This window comes from Dermochelys coriacea, chromosome 1 (genome assembly GCF_009764565.3).
Source record: "Dermochelys coriacea isolate rDerCor1 chromosome 1, rDerCor1.pri.v4, whole genome shotgun sequence".
In the NCBI taxonomy this organism is placed as follows: domain Eukaryota; kingdom Metazoa; phylum Chordata; order Testudines; family Dermochelyidae; genus Dermochelys; species Dermochelys coriacea.
This window is the reverse complement of record NC_050068.2, coordinates 230,286,014-230,307,340: the sequence shown is the minus strand read 5'-3', so window position 1 is coordinate 230,307,340 and position 21,327 is coordinate 230,286,014. Positions and strand designations below refer to the sequence as shown.

At 41.6% G+C, this 21,327-nt stretch overlaps 1 protein-coding gene across 4 annotated transcripts in view; it reads right to left on the bottom strand.

Moving 5' to 3' along the window:
* Positions 1-6,092, bottom strand: part of TTLL1 (tubulin tyrosine ligase like 1) — a 35,881-nt gene extending 29,789 nt beyond the window's left edge. For 2 of the 4 annotated variants that reach the window (XM_043515823.1, XM_043515833.1), the window contains exons 1-2: positions 6,017-6,092; positions 5,008-5,082 (exon numbers count right to left, since the gene is read on the bottom strand). In XM_043515823.1, the coding sequence (XP_043371758.1) occupies positions 5,008-5,036 (29 nt within the window). In that variant the 5' untranslated portion in view covers positions 5,037-5,082; positions 6,017-6,092. The remainder of the gene's footprint in view (positions 1-5,007; positions 5,083-6,016) is intronic. The other 2 variants (XM_043515803.1, XM_043515807.1) reach the window with 2 other exon arrangements.
* Positions 6,093-21,327: the final 15,235 nt, after the last annotated feature.

Here is a 21,327-nt window from a genome sequence, read left to right as displayed (position 1 = left end):
GGCCCACCTTGCTTGTCACCATGAAAGGTTTTCCTCCTCCCCCACCCCACTGGTGATGGCTCATCTTAAGTGATCACTCTCCTTATAGTGTGTATGATAAAACCCATTGTTTCATGTTCTCTGTGTGTGTATCTAAATCTCCCCACTGTATTTTCCACCGAATGCATCCGATGAAGTGAGCTGTAGCTCACGAAAGCTTATGCTCAAATAAATTTGTTAGTTTCTAAGGTGCCACAAGTACTCATTTTTTTCTCAGCGTGAGTTTCCTTGTCATACATCTCAAGGGTCCCTGTAAATTCAGTGTAGCCTGATTCTGGGACAAGAACCTTGTTATCTTCTGATCTGAGTAACTCGTGAGCTTATAACCCGTATTATCTAAATACTATTAGCCTCCCCAAAATCAGGCAATAGTGACCTGTCCCTGACTTTTATTAGAAATAACTGACACAAAATGGGGCTGATGGGGGATGAGAGCTAGAACCTTGCTGTGGGAGAGGAGAGGGTGGTCCAGCATCCGCTGCAGCTGCACCCTCTAGTGCCCACAGCGGCTTGGAGCTCTGGGGTGACTGCCACCTGTCGCAGCTCAGAGTTCCGGGGTTGGGGGCTGAGAGCTCCGGGGTTCCCCTGCTGCCTGCAGCGGCTGAGAGCTCTGGAGTCCCCCTGCCACCCACAGTGGCTCAGAGCTCCAGGGTCCCTGCACAGTGGCTGGCAGCTCCAGAGTCCTCCTGCCGCCTGCGGTGGCTTGGAGCTCTGGGCCGCCAGCCACCCAAGAGAGCTGTAGGGGCCCCTGCCGCCCAGGGCTGCTCAGAGCTACGGGCCCCCTGCTGTGGCCTGGAGCTGTGGGGACCTCTGGCACCTGCAGCAGCTTGGAGCTCCAGGGCTCCCACCAGCTCCAGCCCCATTTCCTAGGGTGACCAGATGTCCTGATTTTATAGGGACGGTCCTAATTTTTGGATCTTTTTCTTACATAGGCACCTACTACCGCCTACCCCCTGTCCCAATTTTTTACATTTGCTATCTAGTCACCCCACCGTTTCACCAAGGAAGGAGCAGAAAATGTTAGGGACGTCTCTGGAAGTCACAGAATCTTAATCACTGTGTATACACACATGGGGCCAAATTAAGGTTGCACAGGCAGCCTTAATGCTGGCACTTCCTAACTTTTGAGTATTTAACGTTGCACCTTTAATGGCAACTTCACAACTTTAATGTAGTCTTTTAAATGTAATTTCCTAGAGTTAAAAAAAAACAGAAAAAAAAATGAAATTCCATCATGTGGAACTATATGGACACTCACATGGTTCATCAACAGGGCTAGAACTTTCAGATCCACTGCACAGGCCTCTGCCTCTTGAGATAACAGAGTAACAGATAGCAGGTTATCATCTTTGGTGTGGGCTAGCACTAGAGAAGGACGGGATGTTTTGCCAGCGTATTTCACAGATATTTGCTGACAACAGAGGAATGGTGAGACTCAGGAATCCTGCGTTCTACTCCAGATACTGAGGGCAGTGACTAGCGGTTACAAACATTTGTGCCCCAGCCTCTCCACCTTGTCCTTGTTGCAGTCAACGACCTCATATAGACACTCTCCCAGGCCCCTCAGATTCACATCCTCATCCCACTCCCTGGCTTCCCCAAGCCCAGCTCCTAGTCCTCTGCACATTTAAGTCAGGCTGTTCATTTGCTCCTCCTCATTTTGTAGGCACCAGAAAGGAGTGGAGCACTGAAAGCATAGGAAAGACAGTCCTGTTTTTAGTTCCTGTGCCTGGAACCACACCTGTCCCTTATGGCTAGGAGGATCAATGGCAGAAAGTCCCACTGAGCCCCTGCAGACCTGGGTTGGAACATGCTCAGTACAGACAGAATCTTCAGAGATTTTAGCTGCCAAACTCAAAGAAGCTTCTACTAATCATGAGCAAACGGAGATTTTCAGAGGCTCATGATTTGGCCAAATGTGGGTACATTTTCATGGGAACAGCAACAATTACATCCCTGACACCAAAGCAACCCCAGCCAAATTTCAAGTCCCGGCTCCAAGGCATGAAGGCGCTAGAGCTTCTAAAAATAAAACAGTTTAAGAAAGATTTGAACATGAGCAAAATTATGCATGTTTTCCTTAACCTTGTTCTTAGTAATGGCTGAAGCATTTTTACTGAAATATTAAACAAATAATATCAGCTTGAGGCAGACACCCTGCATGGAAAATTTCAACCCACGTGGTCAAAGTTCAGCAAATTTAATGCAACTGAAAACATGGTTTTATACTGGAAAGAGGAAGACAAACTTTATTATAGGTGTTACTACTTGTGCCTCCTATAATATATAAATTAGATACTGCTTTGTATTATCTAGTATAGAATATTTTGCTACTTACATCCATTCTTTGACCATCTCAGAAACATATACTAATTTATATTGCTGTGTTATTCAGCAGTCTATTTCTTTGTTAAACACCTCTTTCTCCTTCTTCAAATTACTCTGGAAATAAGAAAAAGCTAGTTGCTAGAAAGTGAGAGGTTAAGTGGCCCAAGCCTGCTCCAGATGAATGTGATGGCAAAACTCTTATTGATTTTGGTGGAAGCAGGATTGGTCCCAGGGTTAGCAATTGGCACACTCAGGCATAATATAAAGAATAACACATAGACACTTGCTGACATGAATAGTCAGCTGTGCTATGAGGACCTTGAAAGAAAGATGCCAGAAGATAGGTGAGTCATGCAGTTAATAGATTAGCGGCATCAGTGCCAGCATATGGCAAGCAACAGCTATTTTAAGATTAGACACTATATAGTGGAACTCCTTGCAGAATGTCAGAGGAAGGTAAGGAATCTGACCTCCAGTGATAAGAAACTAAGTACATGTTTCGTAACAGACTGTAAAGGCCGGAAGAGTTATAGTGGAAATAAAGGGAGAAATAAATGATTAATAGTAATGGATTTAGACAACTGATCACATTTAAAAATAGAATAACCTGACCATAGGTGAAATAAGGTAAACTTTTGCAGTATGCTGGAATGAAACAGCTATCTAGATAACAGCTAAATCCATAAATCAATCTGAATATAATACTTATGTTTTGTATTCAGGTGATAAGGTCAGTTCCAGGGACGTAACTATGAAGCAATAATGGAATCTAATTATATGAATTCTTGGAAGAGACTAATAATACTCCACAGTTTTTTAGAATCTATGGGACTAAAGCCTACAAAGCCCTATATTTTCTTGCATATGTCATGTGCAGTGGAAATGACAGGATACAACAGTCATGGGCAGCGAGTATCAAAGGCCAGGGAAGGCTAAGCCTTCCGTGACTCACGCTGTGGTCCCACCCATGTTCTGCCTCCTCCTCTACCCTGAAGGTGGCGGGGGGCTCACTCACCTCCAACTGGCGGCCTGGAGCTTCAGCCTGTCAGTGGCCCAGGGTGGCAGTGGGGCCATCCCAGTACTGGGGCCAGCAGCTCGGCCCAGCACTGGGGGGGTGGGTTGGGGCTCCAGTGGGTGGGGACAGGGCCTCAGGTGGAAAAGGCAAGGCCAGTGGACTAGCCTCCCCGAAGAAGTTGGGGGAGAGGGGTCACCCACTGCCCATGACAACAGTAGCTCTAGCAAGGAGTGACAACAGTCATGGAGAGGACCTTCTTTAACTATGAAAAAATATCTACTGACACAAGTGATGAAAACTAAATGGACCTGAGGCTTTTTCCTGGCTCTACACAGTGGGGGGTCCAGAGCAGCTGCGCAGCAGGGATCCGGGGTCCAGAATCGGGGTCTGGGTTGCCACTGCCCTGCCACCGGCCCCTGCGGCCCACAATGATAAATAAGTTGAGAGCCACTGATATACATCATAGTTGCAATTTACCAATGCATTTATTCAACTTTTTATATTATATACTTTAATTTTTAAAATTATAGTTCAGAATATGGTGTAAGTAAGGCCAAACACAGCTTTACCAGGATGCTTATAATTATAAAAAAGTTCTATAGCAGGATCGATGCAATTCTGCAATCACTTATAGATATGTTTTGCTTTAAGCATGAATAGTCTCACTGGCTTGAATGGGACTACTTATATATTAAAAGTTAAGCATGTGTAAAAATGTTTGCTGGAATGAGGCCTTATGCAGTGCAAAACACAATCAAAATAAGGTTTAACTTATCAGACGATTAAGAGGAGTCTGCCTATAGAAAAAGCTCAAATAAGTTATTAACAAATTATAGTTTTAAAATAAATAAATAAAATCCCCTTTTAAAATACTTCTAAAGTACTTTGAACTTTCATAGCACTTTTTATCTGAAGATTGTACTTTGTAAACATTATATATCTCAGTCTCATAACACACTTAAGTGAGATTGAAGGTAAGTATCATACTCATTGTACAGCTGAGTTTCAGAGAAGTTAAGGCCTGATCCAAAGCTCCTTGAGTTCTTGAAGGCAATGGAAAGACCACTATCCTGTAAAAGATCCTTGGGGTCACGCACTAGGGGTAGGAAAGGAAGCATCTATTTTATATTTCTTGTTTTCTTTAACATTGAAAAAATGGTTTGTGTAATCTAAGGACAGCCTCACTTCATTTAGAATTCTGTATCTATGCCACTGTTTCGCTTTTTTATGTTGTTTACCTTCTGTGCCATAGAGATGATATCATACAATAAATAAAGGGCAAAGTCCTTTTACAAGCATGAATTGAACCAGGCTCCCTATTTGACAGGACAATAAGGCATGGAGCAGTAGTTTTGTTTTGCCTTTTTAATGTTTTTCCTCAAGTGAAACTGTTTACCCCCACTAACCTCAGTGAGAAAGGTGTGGGGAGGATATTCAGGGGTTGATAGCTGGAGTATAGCAAGTAGACTTCATCTTTCTTACACCCTCCAACAAGTAGGAGAAACATTTTAACTTTTTTACCATATACACAATAGAAGGGACTAGTTGTGGCCTTGTGTTTGGGACCCTGAATGCCTGAGTTCATCCTCTCTTTCCTGCTTAACCTGGAGGGGCAGGAAACTTGCCAACAAACTACCCATCTCCAGTGGACCATATGAAAGCGGATTGTCTCTTCCAGGCCTTCCTTTCTGTCAGTGCAACTGGAATAAGGAAGGAAACACACCACTAATACCCCTCACGGGTGAGCCTGTTACACATGAAGAAAATCACTGAGAAATGAAACCCATCAATCCATTCTCACTCTGGCAATGTGGGAGAAGGCTTATTTGGACCCCTAAAGCCAGTCCTGTAGTGACTAGCTAACACAGTGTTGAATATGACTTGTCCTTGTTTACACTGACTGCAAACTTTGGTCAGCATAAGCAGCAAAGAATCCTGTGGCACCTTATAGACTAACAGACGTATTGGAGCAAGAGCTTTTGTGGGTGAATACCCACATGCCTCCAACAAAGTGGGTATTCACCCACGAAAGCTCATGCTCTAATATGTTTATTAGTCTATAAGGTGCCACAGGACTCTTTGCCGCTTTTACAGATCCAGACTAACATGGCTACCCCTCTGAAGCTTTGATCAGCATGAGTGTTAAACTTGCTAGAGTCAAATTCTAATATAAAATTTTATAGCAAAAATAAGGCCTTTGAGTCTGTGTATTTATATACAAACACACATAATTTATGAATAATAGTAATCTTTATTACCTCAACAAATTCCACGACTTTTTTTCCACCATGAGAATCATCACCAAAGAAAATGTTAAAATATATATTCTCATGTTACTTTAATATTCCCTTCTCATGTATTCCTTGTTTCCTTATTCTAGCACAGCCTCAATCTATCACTAAGCCTTATTGATTTATTTCTGCTCTATTTCCAAAATCTTCTCTTTCCCACTACCACCATAAAAACCTTAGGAAAGTCCTTTCAGACTTTGACCTTAAAATATGACTTTCTTATCCTCTATGTGACCCATCCTCCCATACTCTCTAAGCTGTTCAGAATAAAGTTGGGAAAGTAATCAACATCTCCCGATGTTATGGCCTCCTAAAGATCAGTCAGAGACACTCTAAAATGTATCTCAATTACTTTTGCTTGACACCAGAGAAATTCTTCAGACTCCATTTTGTGCCCCTAGCTTTTATTTTGAATAAGCAAAAGTCACTCCACCATTAGAAGTTGCAGGTCAGATGATAAGGTCAGCAAATCATAGCTCTGAGGTAAACAACGGCAATGAGCATGTGCACAGTGTTTGCAATATTGGCATGTGTCCAAGAATGAGGCATTGTTGGCATGCATTCAATCTGATAAGTAGGGCCCTACCAAATACAGGGTCCATTTTGGTCAATTTCACTCTCATAGGATTTTAAAAATCATAAATGTCATGATTTCAGATATTTAAATCTGAAATTTCAGATGTTGTAATTATAGGGGTCCTGACCCCAAAAGTAGTTTTGGGGGGTGGGTAGCAAGGTTATTGTAGGGGGGTGGGGATTTGTGGTACTGCTACCCTTACTTCTGGGCTGCTGCTGATGGCAGCACCACTGCCTTCAGAGCTGGGCAGCCAGACAGCAGCAGCTGCTGGCCAGGAGCCCAGCTCTGAAGGTAAAGCCACTGCCAGCAGCTGCACAGATGTAAGGATGGCATGGTATGGTATTGCCACCTTTACGTCTGTGCTGCTGTCTGCAGAGCTGGACCCTCAGTCAGCAGCTGTTGCTATCTGGCCACCCAGCTCTGAAAGCGGCACAGAAGTGAGGGTGGCAACAATGTGACCCCCCTAAAATATCCTTGTGACCTCCCCCTGCAACTCCCTTTTGTGTCAGGACCCTCAGCTTGAGAAACACTGGTCTCCCCTATAAAATCTGTATAATATAGGGTAAAAGCACAAATAAGACCAGATTTCACGGGGGAGACCAGATTTCACTAGTCCGTGATGCATTTTCATGGCCATGAATTTGGTAGGGCCCTACTGATAAGAATGTTTGGCAGGGAACATGTGCAGAAAATCTCTGGTAAGACAATGAGCATGTGCAGTAAGGATCTGACAGCTGACAGGACAGTATAAAAGGCAAATGGTTAGGATGGCTGAGTGAGGAGTGGATGAAGAATTCAGAGAGAAGCTAAGCAGGTGAGAGCAGTTGAACTGGCAAGAGGCTTGAAGAGAGCTGACTGAGAAAGGTAGCTGCAACAACAGCACCACCAGAAAGCCAACAGGACAGAGTAAGCCTGCTAGAGTAATCATAGTTTCATATTAATATGTATGAGAATGTGTTAACTGTAATTTATATATAACACCAAGTACAATTTAAGAACAGCTGTCAGTGATCTGTTGTGGACTGGCCATCTGTAACAGAGTGCAATAACTTAGAATCACTTGGACTGTATGCAATTGCAGTTTGTATGCTCTTTAACTTTAGGGTGACCAAATAGCAAGTGTAAAAAAGAAAGGGGGGAAAAAAAATCAGGGCAGGGTGGGGGCTAATAGGTGCCTGTATGTGGGGGGGAGGGGAAACCCCAACATTGGGACTGTCCCTATAAAATTGGGACATCTGATCACCCTATTTAACTTGCAATAAGGGATGTGTTTTATTTAGGATTTTTAGATTTATTGTATTAGGGATTGTTAGTTACATTAATAAAAAGATACTTTGTTTTGGAAAGAATACTGCCTGTGTCAATCACTTATCAAAAGGCTGTATCTTTGTCTCCCAAGTTTTTCCTTAGCTACCCTGGAGATCCACACCTTAGATTAAGGGGGTGATAGGGAGGTTATTCTAGCGGCATGCTAAAGCCTGTTGGGGGGGTAACAAAACAGGTTTAAAAAGTAATCTTCCTTGAACGATCCTATGGAGTATGCATCCGATGAAGTGAGCTGTAGCTCACGAAAGCTTATGCTCTAATACATTTGTTGGTCTCTAAGGTGCCACACAAGTCCTCCTTTTCTTTATGGAGTATTGTGGAATCCTGTGAAGTGCTGAGCTCCCTCAACCACTTCTGAATTTAGCAAAAGTGCAGGACTGACAGCTGCAAGTATCCAATCCTTGGGCCATCAAAGCGCTCAAGCAGAGGCTTTACTGTAAACAAGCCGGTAGCGCCAGAGAAGTTAACCGCTCTACTCGCTCGCATGCTTTAAAATTAAGCACGTGTGTGTAAGTGTTTGGCTGGCTGGGGGGGGGGGCCTTAATGACTAGCCCTCTGGGGAAAACCAGGCTGCAGAGTCCCCTCATGTCAAGGTGCTACACTCCCACTTTTGTCGGCATCTTATTTAAAATAGGAAATCCGCTTGGAAAAGCTTCCTCCCCAGTCCCTGCTCCGCTCGTCCCTCCAGCCCCGCTCGGCTCTTCTCCGCTCAGGCATCGCTCCCGTTCGCCCTCCTGGCCTCCCAGTTCCTCATCCCTCCCCACCCGCCGAGCTCCTCGCAGCTCCGCACCCCTGGCCGCCCCTCCTCCGTGTCGCTATGGGAACACCTGGGGCAGGCTCCGTGCAAAGGGCAGCAGCTCCCGCCTGCAAGCCTGGCCGGGGGGGGGGCGGGAGCGGGAGCGGGGAGCGGTTCGCACGGCCCGGCGGCGGCTGGGCAGGCCGAGCATGGGCAGAAGCACCCAAGGCGCACGCTGGGGCCGGCCAGGCGGCTCGGCACGGTCACACCCCGGGGCGGGCCGGGGAGCCGTGGTTGGAGCGGCGGGAGCAGGGCGGGGCGGGAGAGGCGGCTGCAGGCGCAGCGCGGACAATAGGGGCCGTGCGGCCAGTGACGCTGCGGTGAGTAAAGTGCCCCCCTTAGCGGCGCGCGGGGCAGCCCCGGCCCTGGACGAGCCCGGGACAGGGGGGCTCGCGGGGCACTAAGGCTTGTGTGCGTCTCTCTCTCTGTGTGTGTGTCCGCAGGGCAGCGGCCGCTTCCACGCCGGCCGGCGACGGCAAGCGCGGCTAAGGTAGGGGCGGCGGCGGCGCACTTGTTGCGTTGGATGCTGAGGATTTCGCCTCCAAGGCGGCCGGGTGGGGCTCGGGTGCACGGAGGTGGCTGGGGAGGGGCCCCGGCCGTGCGGAGGGGCTGGCGGGCCCCCGGGGTGCGGCGAGGGAGGGGTTCAGCTGAGCGGGGTTCAGCCCCTGTTCGCGGCCCGCCGCGCCAAGCGTCTGCATCCAGGCGCTGAGAGGCGGAGGGGAGAGAGGCGCTGTAACTTGTGTGCAGAGACGAGCTCGCCCGCGGGGAGATTCCAGTCCTTTCCCCATTACTTGCTCGGAGGTCTTGCTGCTCCTCGTCCCCTGCGTCGCGTGTGCTTGTGCCGAGGTGCAGTGTGCACGCTGTAGCATTACAGGAGGCGATTTATGGTGGCGGTTTGTTTGTTTTGGTACAGTGAGAAAGGGACTAACTAGTTTTCATATACACTCATAAGCTTTCGTTTTGGTCGAACCCGGGTAGGGTTTGTTTAAAACAAAAAAACCAACCGAACTCATTCTTATTTTAGAGACACTAGAAACCACAAGGCGAAGTGTGTGTGTGGTTTTTTTTTTTTAATAAAAACATTGAAGGCAACAACAGAAAAAGCATATCACCTGCCATAAACAACTAAAAAGCGTTTAGAGCTTTGATTTTTAAAAGGAGGAAGTAGGTATGTTGACCCATATATAAGACACTATTGTTTCTCTGCTTTTAAGGATCATGTACATTTCAAAAACACTTCCTCTTGCACTAATTGAGAATCCAGTCCTGCATTTATTTAAATCAAGCGGTATTTTGCAGTTGACTGTAGTGGGTACAGAATCGGGTCTTCAGCATATGAAAAATAAATCTCTATAGGGTAAAAAAAAAAAAGTAGTGAATAACTCATTAGTTGTAACTTGAGTGGATCTACTAATTTTAAAAATGCAAAAAGGTATGGAATCCTTTTAGGTAATAAGTGTTTATTTTTAAGACCAATAGTGTATGGGGTGGAGGCCTAGATCTGATAGTGCTGTGTGGAAGGGGGGCCAGGCTGATGATTTTATTGGATTGTTTACAGCAGGGTTTTAAAAGGGACATGTAGTGTGTATTTTTTTTTTTTGAAGTGGGGGGGGGGGAGTTTCTTTGGTAGGGATAGTGGGTTTTTTTGTACTCTGCTACTATAGTCTAGATGTATTCTAAACAAATTAGTTGAGAATTTGTACTTTCTCTCTTATTAAACCAGGAAATACAATTAAAAGGGGCTTTGAAGGAAGACTAAAGTTTATAACTAAATTTGTAGGTGATACAGGTTGTCCCTAAAAATGTAAAAACATTATTCAATAGCTTTTTCCCTGCCTTCCTCCCCAATTTGTAGAAATGTTTACATATCCTGAGTGCTGAAGTTAGCGATGGCAAGGTTCTTGAGCTAGTGCTAAATTTATAAAATTGTATGGATTTATTAACTCTGTCCCTGTTATGAATACAACTAAAACAATTTTTTGAGTTAATCCAGGTGGTGACTTACTAAAGTCAGTGTAAAGAGTTCAGATAAAGTTTAGACCATATCAGAAAGTGCCATTACACAAATGTGGTGAAGACTGATAGCAGTCCTATTATAAACCAGATACACAGGAGTTTAAATTGAGACGTGACTATTAGCCTCAAGCTGAACTGTAATATTTTAGGTCTTATCAGAAACCCTCTTTCCTTTTAGAAAAACAAGACAAAAATGTTCATCTCCATTCCCTTCACACCACTGACATATGTACAAAAGTGCCATGGGTAATCTTGCATTAAAAGTTTGTGTTCCAAAAAAAAATTGACTCTATATATAACAAAAAATAAAAATTACTCAGCCTGTTAGTTGAAGGTGCTTTGTCCCTTTTTATATTAAAACACCAATTTAGATATAAGCATGATGACAAAGCAAAAATTTAAGAAGGTAGTCCACTGCAACTTGGTCAATTTGTTTCCCCAGAACTGCCCTTTAATTTTTTTTTGTACAAATAGTGTCAATGACAGTATCTAAAGGTGACAGAAAAGGCATAATTATGGTTTCAGTCCTGCAAACCCTGCTCACATTACATAGTAGCTCACTCCACTGGACAATGGGAGTGCTTGCAGAATAGGGTACTGCATAATGGGCTTGATCCTGCTCTGAATGAAATCAGTGGTAAAACTTACATTGGTTTCAGTGATACAGGATCAGACCTAAGGTGAATAAGGGTGGCAGAAATGGATCCACAGAATCACATTAAAATCCAACCCTTCCATGAATAAAGGCTGAAATATCGGGCTCTGTGTATTTACCCAAGGAATGTGAACAAATAATACGTTGTTTACCCTCATTTCCTCTTAAAAAAACAATTACAAAAAATGTTTGATAAAATGGGAGTGTCACATTAGTTGTGACAAACCCACAAAAGCGAGTGAGTTAAGGACACACTGTTATGCTCTTATTTTTCTTTCAAAAATGATTGTGACTAAAGGAGAGAACAGTAATCGTTTAAAAGTTTTGAATGATTCAGTTTCAAAAGTATTTTATAAAACAGTTTGCCTTTCATATGCTATTTCTAACACGTCCAGTCCAACTGAATAAAATGTTGTATTTTTGCCGTTTCAGTTACGGCTTACAACAATTGTGGAAGTGTTGCTTACAAGTCAATGGTAACATGACTTGACGTGGTTATGTGATGACTGTTTATTATACCATGCCTAACAAAAGTAAACACTGAAGTCTCTAAATCTATTTTTAAATACGTATGTAGCAAAATACACACTAAAAATGTTTCTACTCCATTTGCAATCTCCAGTACTTCAATGAGGAAAAAAGTCAATTATTCAAAGTTACAAAGGATTAAAGCCCTGATTCAAAAAGCATCCTTTATTTGAGGAAGGGAGCTTAAATACGTGCTTAAACACGTTTCTTTGGCTAAGTTAAGTGAAAAAGTTTACGATGTCTAAAGATGGACATGGCAACCAGCACAGTTAATATGAGGAACTCTAACACCAGATAAGATGAACAGCTGTGAATATTGTGTTTAAAACAAGGGGATACCGTAATGAAAGTCCTGACTACTTCTCTTCCTGTTTGGAAACTCAGGCTTCATTTACTTCAGTTAAGCGATCTCTGCTTGTTTGGTCTTTGGTTTAAGAACCATGTCTCGTGAGATGCTACACATGGTACTGATTTGAATACCATTAGAGAGATGCTTTGACTGGCAAAAATGTATCGCAAAGAGTTCCCCAGCAGTTACTACAACAAAAATCTATCTGTTCCTTTTAATGTGATGGTGATAAACTCAGAGCTTAGTTTGTTTAGCTTAACAGAGAGAAGGTTAAGGGGTATTTGATTAATCTACAAGAGGAACAAATATTTAATAATGGGCTCTTCAGGCTAGCAGAGAGAGGCATACATGATCCAATGGATGGAAGCTGAAGCTAGGCAAATTCAGACTAGAAATAAGGTCTACATTTTTGACAGTGAGAGCTATTAACCATTGCAACAACTTACCAAGGGTTGTGGTAGATTCTTCTTCACTGACGCTTTTTAAAATCAAGATTGGTTGGTTGTTTTTCTAAACGATCTGCTCTAGGAATTATTTTGAGGAAGTTCTATGGCTTACGGTATATGGGAGGGCAGACTAGATGGTCACAACGGTCCTTTCTGGCCTTGGAATCTATGACTGTTTTAAAAACAAACTTTAATGTGAAAGATACCACCACAATATAGCATAAGAAGGATTTCCAAGAACTAATAAACATCAATACAAGAGCATTGTGCAGTACATAAGACCCAAAAAGTGAAACTAAGACCTATTTTCATTGTGTGAACTAACGTGTAAAAAGTAAACAGCATAAATGGTGAATAAATTAAATGAGAATCTCAGTTTTAAAATCTATTTGTAAACAATTTTCTCATCATTTAAATCTAACAGCAGGAAGGGAGAATCCCACTGGATCCTATACAAGAAGACTGTCAAGGGGCTTGACTCTACAAGTTGCTGAAAGCTCCAGCTGCAATTAAATCAACGTGATTAGCTGCTTGGTTAAAGTGGGATTATTCATATATTTATATAGTTAATGGGACTACTCATTTGTTTAAAGTTAAGCACACATTTAGATGCTTTGCTGGAACCTTGTCAGCATGCTCAGCACCTTTAGGGTGAGTCTGATACTAGTAAAGGTCTGAATTCTTCAGCCCAATCAATAAAAGTGGACCCTGATGCTAGTGTCCAGCAAACAAATTCATTGTAGGCACTTAACATTTGACTGCAGGATCAGGTCCTCAAGTAGTCCAGGATAATATCTCAAATTGATTTGAAAAAATACAGATATTAGATTTTATAAGAAGCCCAGCTCTATTACATAACTGTAGTGAAAATGCAACATAACATTCACAAATATCCATCTATGAGGCAAATCTATTTCTTGCCAGTGTCATTTTTGAACTATTAGCACAAAACTAAAAACAAACACCAAAACAAAGTGTGTGTGTGTGTGTGTGTGTATGTGTATATATATAAAAATAAATTTTAGAAGGAATTTATACCCTAATAGAAGAAAATATGTTCTGCTGCTTTGTGGTCTACCAACCTATTACCAAAATACAGATGTTTTCATGCCTGCATTCTACAGCTTGCTTTAAGACAACTTTGAGGGGGTAGGTTTCAGAGTAGCAGCCGTGTTAGTCTGTATCTGCAAAAAGAAAAGGAGGACTTGTGGCACCTTAGAGACTAACAAATTTGAGCATTTTGTTAGTCTAAGATGCCACAAGTAGTCTTTTTTTTTTTTTTTTTTTTTTGAGGGAGTAGTAGTTTTTAAATCTTAAAGATTCTTTGCCTTTTGGGGGGGAAGTGGGGAAAACAAAAGTTGATTTCAAAAGTAACATACTAAAGCAAACTCTTTCTGGATGGAGATAAAGAATTATGCTAGTATTCTGAGAGCAAGTAGAACAAAGGAAATATGAAAAGATAGTGACATTTCTGTAATACATGGAATTGTCACAAAATGAAGGAAATGAATTTTTCCTAAAAAGAGGACTAAAATCCATCTTTGTAACATTTAGGAACAACCAAAAAAAAAAAGACAAATGGCAGTCTTGTCAGTGCAGGAATAGCCAATGGTTATTTGTGAGACATTTGGCAAAGTATCTTAGCTATTTCTAGGGTGGCCATAACTGTAGTATCTAAGTACAAAATCAGATAAATGAAATCCTGGCACGATTAAAGCCAGTGGGAGATTTGTCATTGACTGCAGTAGGGCCAGGGTTTCATCCTAAGGCCTCTTGCATGCTTTCAGCAGACATTGTCAACATACTTAAGACCTGCAGTTTAAAAAGCATCAGCCATTTAAAGTCTGCTGCATGGGATTTTCTTCCAGTATGCAGGTTATCAGTGTTACTTTAGGAGTGGGTTTGTCAATGTAATCAACCATTTGATTAATAAATTGAGGTAAAGGCATTTATATCAAATTTAGTTGTACAACTAATTTAATGCATCCGATGAAGTGAGCTGTAGCTCACGAAAGCTTATGCTCTAATAAATTTGTTAGTCTAAGGTGCCACAAGTACTCCTTTTCTTTTAACTAATTTAATGTAATGGAAATGAACGAATAAAGTAAATACAATGCATATATTATAGTCCTAGAAAGATGCGCCTTTAAGAACAAGTTGAGGCTGTGTTAAGAACGGTTTGCATTTAAGCTGTGGCCAGGATCACTGAAGTTAAATTGACAGACAAAATGGCAGGAAGTAAAGGATGAGCAGATTGCTGCATCTGACCTGTTAGGGAATTGAGAATTAATCCTGAAGCCTAACCAGAAAAGAATGAATACTGGTCATTTACCCCTGAGTTTTAAGCACTAATAGTACCTAGAGCTTCCTGAAACGTAATAACTTGGGATTTTACGAGTACTGTCCTACGGAGAGAAATACTAATGTACTACTTCTATCTCTTATGCTAATTAGCACTTAATCCTCTGCCATTCTACAAAAGAGGTGTCCTTGTAAAATGAATAGGATTTGTATTTGCAAAGGTGAGCATGAAGTCATGTTTTGGAATAGTAGGATATATAGTAGAGACATGTATGCAAGCAGCCAAGCCTTTATTTGTTTTCCATTTAAATTTCAGTTTGCATATGCAGCTGGTAGAATCTGAAACAGTTTGAGATATGCCTGGATACCTGAATGTAAAGGAGTAAGAGGTCCCATCCTGCAGTCCTTATTTACATGGGTAGGCACCTGGAAAAGAATTGAACTACACAAGTGAGTAAAAACTGCAGGATTGTGCTCCCAAGAGTGCAAATAGATCGGTCAGTCCTAGTATACTGTTTTCAGGGCATGTATGTTTCTTCCCCATATAACTGTCTCTAAAATGACTGCATGCTCATTATAGCATATCTTTAGTTTCACTTCGTTTTACCAAGACATGGCTCTATTAAAGACAACTTTTAAACTGTTTGGATTGAAATATCAGGGTTACTACCTTCTTAAAGGATATTACCACCAAATAATGTAGTCAAAGTAAAGAAGAGTTCAAATTAATTTCAGGTCCTAGGTTTGTCCCCAACTGCCCCTGCCACTACCACATTTTCCTATTTTTAAAAAGTGTTTTCCTGTCCCCTTTTGCTGAGTGGAAATAGCACAGAGATAACTGACTAAACACAAAGTGCTGTCGAATCTACAAAGGAAATATTTCCCCTCCTATTTCTTCTAACAATCTTAGATGTTGCCTATAACAATAGTAGGTCGAATATTTTAATCAGTGTGATTGTTTTGTTTATTTTTTAAAGTTGTGCCCCAGTAAAATTTAGAAGACAGTTCAGATACTCTCTCTGCCAAAGGTGCTATATCATCCAACCATAATTATGTTCATTCGGAGCCATTATACTTATCCTAGAATTAGGTATTAAGAATTTAAAAACAAAACAAAACTGGATTTAAGCCCTGATTCAGCAAAGCACATGTTTAACTTTAAACACATGAAGTTTAACATCCATGGTCCCATTAAAGTTAAGCATATGCTTTGCTGAATCAGGGCCATGCACAGGAGAATGACCTTTTTGGCATGTATGCTAGTTTGACCAGGTTATTGACCATATGGAGCTTCTACATCTCTCTCTCTCTCTCTCTCTCTCTGTGGAGCTGAAAAGGTTAGATAATGTTTAAAGAGATAGAGAAGTGTTAAGGTATTCACAACCTACCTACATTCTACAAGTCAAATTCAGTCTACCTCTTCCACATATATAGCTGGAAAAAAGGAGGGACAAGTGGAGCATCATAGTTATGTCAGTCGCTAGGCTCACCAGAGTCCAAATTCACACTCTGCAGGCTCTCCAGAGCAGTTTCTGGAGTGTTCTAGCAAAGGGAGATGCTCCCTTGCCCAGCTCTCTGTAGGGCTATAGTCGGGAAAGAAAACAGGCCAGAATAATGTTGCTTTTGCAGCATTAATATATATGCCATTTTGCATCCCGTTTTTACATCAATATAGGGCCTGATTTGGCCCAACATTTTCAAAACCAAAAACATTCTGTTAAACTTCTACTTTGACACTAACTGACCTATTTGTCGTGTATGTCGTCAGCATGTCAGTAGTCCTTGTAAGGCTGCCTCTGACAGGGCACTCCCAACACTATGGAATACTATTATAAATACCCCTTTTGTTAGATCTTCCTTGCTCTAACATTCAGACAAGTTGGTTGGTAAAAACAGCATACCAGGCTGCAGCTGAATTCTGAGCAGCATGACCATAATATATATATATATATATATATATATATATATATATATATATATATAAATTTTATGACAGTTTCTTTTTTAGCTTGTGGGAGGAAGGTATTATAACAGGTGTGAGGTAGCATATGTTGTGCTTTAGGCTTTTGCTATGGTATTGTATGGTTTGTTTACATGTCTGATTTCTGTGGTACATTGTCTTATTATAGGTCATTTTCAGAACTCGGTTTTCATCTCCTACAGATGTAGATATTTCCACTGTGTATCTCTGTGAATCTGAAACCAACCTCTTTCTATTCTAGAGATGGAAAAAAATTTTTTAGAGAAGTTTCCTCAATGCACTATTCAGTCCACAGACAGTTACTATAAAAATAGTGACGTGCAGTTTTAATATCAGAGTTTAATACCTGTATATTTCACTCCATATAATAATCCTTTATACCTCCACAGCACCTTTGTCAGAGAATCTAAGTGCTTTAAAAACATTAAAAAGACACTCATCTTAAATTTTCAAATGGAAGTGTGATATTTATCTTAGTATTGCAAGAAGCACCATACTTGAGAGAGAATATTTTCTAGTTTTACAATATGTTTACTTTGCACATTTGACAGCACTCTTTGGATTGTTAATCAATTTCACTATTTCCCTGTATAGTCAGTTAGTGCTGACTATTCCTGCACAGACTACTCATACAGCAACAGGGGGTAGAAACATTAAAGGTAACTGACAGGGTGATTTTAGAAACGGATATCATGTAAAACTACTTTTAACTTGACTGGTTAGGAAACTTATTTATTCTGTAAAATAGGATCAGATTTTAATAACTTATTTTCATTGAGTGATATCTTACTCCCTGAGTAGGCCCATTGAAATAAAGGAATAAGATACTGCTCTTCATGAATAAGGGTGGCAGAATCTAGCTTTAAGTGGTTTGTCCACCGTAATGCAACTCAGTAGCAGAGTCCGGGGGGGAGAGGGAGGGGGAGGGGGCAGAACCAAAGAATTCAGGACTGCTGACTGCCAGGGTCTACTTCTTACTGCCAAGCCATGCTGCCTCTTGGAAATTTGGATACATTTAAAGAAAAAGAAAAATTAGAATATGAATAGTTTGTCAAGTACAATGTAAATGATACAAATAAATTTAGCACAAGTAATTGCTATAACTGTACTCTAATTGTAGCCATGCATAATTGACCCATAAAATTCTTTATTTTATATAAAAGATGGTAATCGTATCAAGTTTTATTAACAGGAAGATTCTTTAGTTTTGTAGAGTCAAATACTATATTATCAGCTTTTCATTGGCAGCTTCCAGTTGTATTTATGGCCATTTATTTATGCAAGAATATGTATACAATAATTGTTAAATAGTTTACATTGTGGTAGTACCTATTAACTAAAAAGACATTTTCCAAATATTGAGGAAAGACATAGGCCATGTCCCAAAGAGCGTACAATCTAAAAAGCAATTGCGTATAAGCAATTCAAATGAATTTTCACATATTAGCATTATGTGAAATTCAAACACAAGTTAACATGATCAACAACATGACAGATCTTTGTCTCATTTAGTTCCGTAACTGAGTAGTCTGTGTATAGTTTTGGCCCACAGAGAGAGAGTGCCTAAAAGGACAAAGGAATTTGGCCTGGGGAAATTCATTTTCACTGCAGACCAACCAAAGGCATTAGTTATCAAACTACAGGTTTCAGAGTAGCAGCCGTGTTAGTCTGTAATCGCAAAAAGAAAAAGGAGGACTTGTGGCACCTTAGAGACTAACATTTATTTGAGCATAAGCTTTCGTGAGCTACAGCTCACTTCATCGGATGCATTTGATGGAAAAATACAGAGGGGAGATTTATATATATATATACAGAACATGAAACAATGGGTTTTATCATATACACTGTAAGGAGAGTGATCACTTAAGATGAGCCATCAGCAGCAGCAGGGAGGGAAAGAGGAAAACCTTTCATGGTGACAAGCAAGGTAGGCTATTTCCAGCAGTTAACAAGAACAACTGAGGAACAAAAAGAAAAGGAGTACTTGTGGCACCTTAGAGCCTAACTAATTTATTAGAGCATAAGCTTTCGTGAGCTACAGCTCACTTCATCGAATGCATTTGGTGGAAAAACAAACCAAATTTGTTTTTCCACCAAATGCATTCGATGAAGTGAGCTGTAGCTCACGAAAGCTTATGCTCTAATAAATTAGTTAGGCTCTAAGGTGCCACAAGTACTCCTTTTCTTTTTGCGAATACAGACTAACACGGCTGCTACTCTGAAAACTGAGGAACGGGGGGGGGGGTGGGAGGGAGAAATACCATGGGGAAATAGTTTTACTTTGTGTAATGACTCATCCATTCCCAGTCTCTATTCAAGCCTAAGTTAATTGTATCCAGTTTGCAAATTAATTCCAGTTCAGCAGTCTCTCATTAGAGTCTGTTTTTGAAGTTTTTTTGTTGAAGGATAGCCACCCTCAGGTCTGTAATCGAGTGACCAGAGAGATTGAAGTGTTCTCCAACTGGCTTTTGAATGTTATTCTTGATGTCTGATTTGTGTCCATTTATTCTTTTGCTTAGAGACTATCTGGTTTAGTCAATGTATATGGCAGAGGGCATTGCCGGCACATAATGGCATATATCACATTGGTAGATGCGCAGGTGAATGAGCCTCTGATAGTGTGGCTGATGTGATTAGACCCTATGATGGTGTCCCCTGAATAGATATGTGGGCAGAGTTGGCAACGGGCTTTGTTGCAAGGATAGGTTCCTGGGTTAGTGGTTCTGTTGTGTGGTTGCTGGTGAGTATTTGCTTCAGGTTGGGGGGGCTGTCTATAAGCAAGGACTGGCCTGTCTCCCAAGATCTGTGAGAGTGATGGGTCGTCCTTCAGGATAGGTTGTAGATCCTTGATGATGTGTTGGAGAGGTTTTAGTTGGGGGCTGAAGGTGATGGCTAGTGGCGTTCTGTTATTTTCTTTGTTGGGCCTGTCCTGTAGTAGGTGACTTCTGGGTACTCTTCTGGCTCTGTCAATCTGTTTCTTCACTTCAGCAGGTGGGTACTGTAGTTGTAGGAATGCATGATAGAGATCTTGTAGGTGTTTGTCTCTGTCTGAGGGGTTGGAGCAAATGCGGTTATATCGTAGAGCTTGGCTGTAGACAATGGATCGTGTGGTATGATCTGGATGAAAGCTAGAGGCATGTAGGTAGGAATAGTGGTCAGTAGGTTTCCGATATAGGGTGGTGTTTATGTGACCATCGCTTATTAGCACAGGAGTGTCCAGGAAGTGGATCTCTTATGTGGACTGGTCCAGACTGAGGTTGATGGTGGGATGGAAATTGTTGAAATCAGGGTGGAGTTCCTCAAGGGCTTCTTTTCCAGGGGTCCAGATGATGAAGATATCAATGTAGTGCAAGTAGAGTAGGGGCATTAGGGGACAAGAGCTGAGGAACTGTTCTAAGTCAGTCATAAAAATGTTGGTATACTGTGGGGCCATGCGGGTACCCATCACGGTGCCGCTGATTTGAAGGTATACATTGTCCCCAAATGTGAAATAATTATGGGTGAGGACAAAGTCAAAGTTCAGCCACCAGGTTAGCCGTGACATTATCAGGGATACTGTTCCTGATAGCTTGTAGTCCATCTTTATGTGGAATGTTGGTGTAGAGGACTTCTACATGCATAGTGGCTAGGATGGTGTATCAAACTAATACAAGATGAAGTAGTTAGGGATTTAAAGATAAGGGAGGGGACAAAAAACCGGGTAGTCCAAAACTATGCCATCCAAAAATGAATTATGTCCTAAAGTCAGCCAAGAAGTTCAACAGTCAGAACCCCAAGGACCAAAAGGAGAGCCATTGTAGCCACCTGTAACTACCAAGCAATGACCTAAGAGAGTGAGGTGGTTGCTCAAGTGTTTGCACACTTTCTTAAATTGTCTCGTTTTACAGCTTTGTCATCTTACTTTGTAATGGAAGCCAAGTAAAAAACCCACTAATGAACACTACAGTAGAAGCATTATATTTTACTGTAGGTTTCTTGATTTGCTGCTTAATAGATCTTCAGTGTTTTTGGTAATCTAGGTAAAGCTACTGAGAAGTACTAAGGGCTTGCTCCTGTCTTCTGAAATCCATGGAATTTTGCCATTTACTTTAATGAGAGCAGGACCACGTTCTACTGCAGGCCCTAATACTGCAAAGACTTAAACAGACCAGTAACTGTGCATACAAGTAGTCCTAGGGGATACGTCAACACTACAATTTAAAAGCCACCCATGGCTGGCCCATATGAGCTGACAGGCTGTGGGAATGTTTAACTGCAGTGTGGACAGTCAGGCTCGGTCTGGAGCCTAGGCTCTGGGACCACATGAGGTGGGAGGATCCCAGAGTTATAGCCCAAATCTGACCATCTACATTGCAATTAGACAGCCCTGTAGCCTGAGCCCCATGTGCCCGAGTCAGCTGACACAGGCCATCTGCTGGTGTTTAATTGCAGTATAGACATACCCCCGACTGCTCCTGTGCATAAAGTCACTCATATGCTTTAATCTTTGCAGTACTGAGACTCTACACTCTGATTCTGCAATGAGTTCTTTATAGCTTGGATTGCAGGATTGGAGCCTTAAATCCCAGTTCAGGAAGGTATTTAAACATGTGCCAAACTTTAAGCATGTATATAGTCCTATTAAAGTTGGGTGTGCATTTAGGTACCTTTCTGAATTGCAGCCTTAGTCAGTTGGAGTG